This window comes from Octopus bimaculoides, chromosome 6 (genome assembly GCF_001194135.2).
Source record: "Octopus bimaculoides isolate UCB-OBI-ISO-001 chromosome 6, ASM119413v2, whole genome shotgun sequence".
NCBI lineage: Eukaryota > Metazoa > Mollusca > Cephalopoda > Octopoda > Octopodidae > Octopus > Octopus bimaculoides.
Window position 1 is genome coordinate 107,914,710 of NC_068986.1, and position 4,143 is coordinate 107,918,852.

The 4,143-nt window shown below is 36.2% G+C and overlaps 2 protein-coding genes across 2 annotated transcripts in view; both read right to left on the reverse strand.

Annotated features, from left to right (window-relative positions):
* Positions 1-455: 455 nt before the first annotated feature.
* Positions 456-4,079, reverse strand: LOC106867983 (zinc finger protein 879). The gene is made up of 2 exons (XM_052969079.1): positions 2,752-4,079; positions 456-2,042 (listed from the first exon to the last, which is right to left on the reverse strand). The coding sequence occupies exon 2, from the start codon at positions 1,913-1,915 to the stop codon at positions 884-886; it is 1,032 nt and encodes a 343-aa protein (XP_052825039.1). The 5' UTR covers positions 1,916-2,042; positions 2,752-4,079; the 3' UTR covers positions 456-883.
* Positions 1,931-4,143, reverse strand: part of LOC106867981 (zinc finger protein 721) — a 48,176-nt gene continuing 45,963 nt past the window's right edge. The window contains exons 9-10 of the mRNA XM_052968504.1: positions 2,911-2,974; positions 1,931-2,042 (exon numbers count right to left, since the gene is read on the reverse strand). Coding sequence (XP_052824464.1) covers positions 1,931-2,042; positions 2,911-2,974 — 176 coding nt within the window. The remainder of the gene's footprint in view (positions 2,043-2,910; positions 2,975-4,143) is intronic.

Consider the following 4,143-nt stretch of genomic DNA (forward strand, 5'->3'; position numbering starts at 1 on the left):
TGAGTAAAGCATTCGGGGCCGTGTGGGTCATGGATGGACATGCCTAAAAGGATCAGTGCAGTCACCAGCCTTGATCTTTCTGATGGATCAACAGTGAAACCTGACACCAGGGTAATTTAACACAACTAATGGAGCTTTGGCTATTCAGCTTACTTCAGCTCCTTGGAGGTTCAGGTTATTCTGATGATAAAAAAAAAGGTGATCAGTTGACTTAAGAAGTGCAAAGATAACTCTATGGGTTGGGTCTGCAGGATGAGAAAGATATAAAGATTAATATATATTAATGATATTTAACATCCGCTTTCCATGCTAGCATGGGTTGGACGATTTGACTAAGGACTGGTGAACCAGATGGCTACACCAGGCTCCAATCTGATTTGGCAAAGTTTCTATAGCTGGATGCTTTGAAAAAGAAAAATTTACTACAATTTCCAAAGAATACACTGAACATGATATAAACATTTATAGCACTTTAATAACATTCATATACATAAATTCCTTAATACAAATATCACAACAATATGGTTTTTATAATATACTTTCCTAGAAAAGTCAGTGGCAAGGTTTATTTCCATCATTAAAAGTACATTTATGAGTAGATATACTATGAGTAAATGATTTACCACAAATAACACAGCTGTATGCTTTTTCCCCAGTATGAGTACGATTGTGTCTTATTAAACACCTCAAATTAGAATATATATTTACCACAGATTCCACAGTGGTGTGCTTTCTCTCCAGTGTGTGTACGTATATGTCTTTTTAAGCTGCCACTATAGGAAAATTCCTTGCCACAAACTTCACAGTGATGTGGTTTTTCTCCACTATGAGTAAGTTTATGAACCAATAGGACAGATTTTTCAGATTTCCCACATATTTCATATTACAGTGACTTTTCTCCTCTATGAATACGGTTATGTGTTGTTAAGCTGGTCTTAAGTGAAAATTCTTTTCCACATATTAAACAGTGATATGGTTTCTCTCCTGTGTGAATACGTCTGTGTCTTACTAAACTACCATTTTGAGAAAATGCTTTGCCACAGACTTCACAGTGATGTGGTTTTTCTCCAGTATGAATACGTTTGTGATTTACCAAGTTGCAGCTACCAGAAAAGTCTTTTCCACAAACTTCACAGTGATATGGTTTCTCTCCTGTGTGAATTCGTTTGTGTAATGTTAGAACATATTTTTCAGGAAATGCTTTTCCACAGATTTCACAGTGATGTCGCTTTTCCCCTGTGTGAGAACGATTGTGCCTTATTAAGGTACCACTACTTGTAAATCCTTTCCCACATACTTCACAATGATATGGCTTCTCTCCAGTATGAACACGTTTGTGGACTGTTAAAGACTCTTTCACAGAAAATACTTTATCACAGATTTCACAGTGGTAAGGTTTTGAGTGCACACTTCTGTGTCTTTCAAAGTTACTGACATTAGAAAATGCTTTCCCACAATCATCACACTTGTGTGGCTCCTCTCCAGTGTGAGTATGTTTATGTCTTGTTAAATTACCAACTTGAGAAAATGATTTGCCACAAATTTCACAACGGTATCGTTTTTCTCCAGTGTGAATGAGTTGGTGACTTTTTGCACTGCTACACCCTGAAAATGTTTTGCCACAGATTTCACAGTGGTATGGTTTCTCTCCTGTGTGTGTACGTTTGTGTGTGTTTATGTAACCTTTATAAGAAAATGATTTTCCACATATTTCACAGTGAAACGGTTTCTCCCCTGTGTGTGTCCGTTTGTGTTCTGTTAAATTTCCTTTTTGAGAGAATGCTTTCTCACATATTTCACAGTGGTATGGCTTTTCCCCAGTATGAGTGCGCCTATGAATAGCTAAATGGCATTTTGTAGGAAGTACTTTACCACAAATACTGCATTTGTAACGTTTGCTCATTTTCTGAAACATTCTCTCGGTTAAATTTTAGTTTTCTTCTTTAATTCTGAAGACATTAATTGGTTGATAAATCTCTATCCAAACACAGTAGACTTGCAGTATCCTCTGCAGAAAATCTTCTTTCAAATGGAAATACGTCCTGAAATAAAATAAAATAAATATTAGATACTAACAACCAAAAAGTTGTGAAATGAGTGGCTGTTTGTGTGGTATGTGATTGGCTATTCTCAACACTATGATATTTCGTAATCATAGATCAGCGAGCCACAACTTTTATGTTGTCTCTCTTCAGGATTAGAAGTGAGGGAGTAGGTATGTAGGTATGTTCTGCCAGAAGTGGGGTCTGTGGATTACACCAGAAGTGCCACAGCAGGCATGCGGGGTCAGTGAAACACGATGGGCAGTTTATGACGGACAGCACATCAGAGCAGACAGCGACGGATAGCAACGTGGACATGGAGTGAACCTTGCAGATTGAGATAGAACAGGGAGACGTTGAAAGTGACCATTGTTTTCTGGTCCGACTGGTTAGACTACTGTAATTCCCTCTTCCATCTTTTTCTTCCTTTACATCACACCTTTCATTCTTTTCGGTAAATGAAATAAATACCAGGTGAATACTTGCATTCATGTAAATCCACTGGCCCCTCCCATCAAATTGCTGGCCTTTTGCCAAAATCTGAAATCAATGCTTTTTGTTATTTTGAGAACAGAAAATACACAAATCTTCTTCAGGACGAAATCTGTTTCCTTCCTCAGTCTCCTGATGAAAGAGAGATGAGAAGAAAACATGACATGTGTAAAGAAACAAATCATTGTTATAGATATACTTGATACTGAAGAATTACCAAAAAACCATTCCTGCTGTTTGGGACAGTGTTTAAATAATACTCTGTTGGAGGTAGTGTCATGGGCCCATGGTCACTGGATTATATTAGGTACATAGAAACGATAGATGGTAATCTTTCAGTATCTGGTGATAAAAAAGTTGTGACATTGGCAATAACCAGCAAAAAGTGAACAAAAGTCTTTTTCTGGTATCATTTGATCCTTTCACCAGCACGATTTTCACTAAGAAAAAAAAAAATCAGATTTTTTGTGTGGAATCAAGCACTCTGACCTCCTAATATGCTGCAAACTCCTTATTTTTGTTCGGAAAAAAGGTGGATGGGAAAATTAATCTTTGTTGTTAAGATGAATTTATCCTCTGTCTCTGCTAACTTCTATAACCTCTGCATCTTCACTTATTCATTTCAAACTTTTTTGAATTTTCAATCTAATGTAATCCACAATCTCTTGAAAATGTATTTCTGCAATATGTTATCTAAAATTATGGGTAAAGAAAGAAGTAGCGAAAAATATTTCAAAATGAGGGTGGAGGTGAAATTTCCGCAGGTTCCACCCCCACCCCGTCTTCTAGATAGAAAAAAGGGTTTTGTAGCATATTAGGTCACTGGAATTCAGTCAACAGAAAAAAAAATAATAATAATACTCTAATAGTTTTACTTATCATACCATGAGTTAGTTGGCCTTATCTATCTTCTTTGTCCTTTCCATGATATTGCAGGATTTACTTGTCTATAGGGGACAGATCCCAAGTTGCATCATTCTCTATGATGGCCTTGTATTTAGCCCTGGCTCCTTTCTACACTTTGATAGCAGCCAGAGAACTGCATGCAGTGGATGAAGTGTTCTATGTCTCCCTAATTCTGTTGTATTACTAGTAGTAGTAGTAACAACAGTTTCCTAACCCTAACCATATCATATGATACATGTGACTCAACAAGTAACATTAAAAAGAAAAATTTACTGCAATTTCCAAGAATACATTAAACATGTTATAAACATGTACAGCACTTTAATGACATTCATATACATAGATTCTTTAATCCAAATATCACATCAAGATGCTTTTATACTATACTTAAGTCAGTGGAAAGGTTTGTCTCCATCATTAAAAGTACATTTATGAGTAGATATATAATCACTGCAACTAAATGATTTACCACAAGTAACACAGCTGTATGGTTTTTCCCCCGTATGAGTATGATTGTGTCTTATTAAACACCTCAAGTTAGAAAATATTTTGCCACAGATTTTGCAGATTTCCAGTGTATAGGTCTCTTTGTTTTTTAAGCTTCCACTATTGGAAAATTTCTTCCCACAAACTTCACAGTGATATGGTTTCTCTCCTGTGTGAATCCGTTTGTGTAATGTTAAAACATATTTTTCAGGAAATA

What these genes read in the sequence shown, in the direction of transcription:
- LOC106867983 (XM_052969079.1), bottom strand. Translation starts at nt 1,915, where the DNA reads ATGTTTCAGAAAATGAGCAAACGTTACAAATGCAGTATTTGTGGTAAA.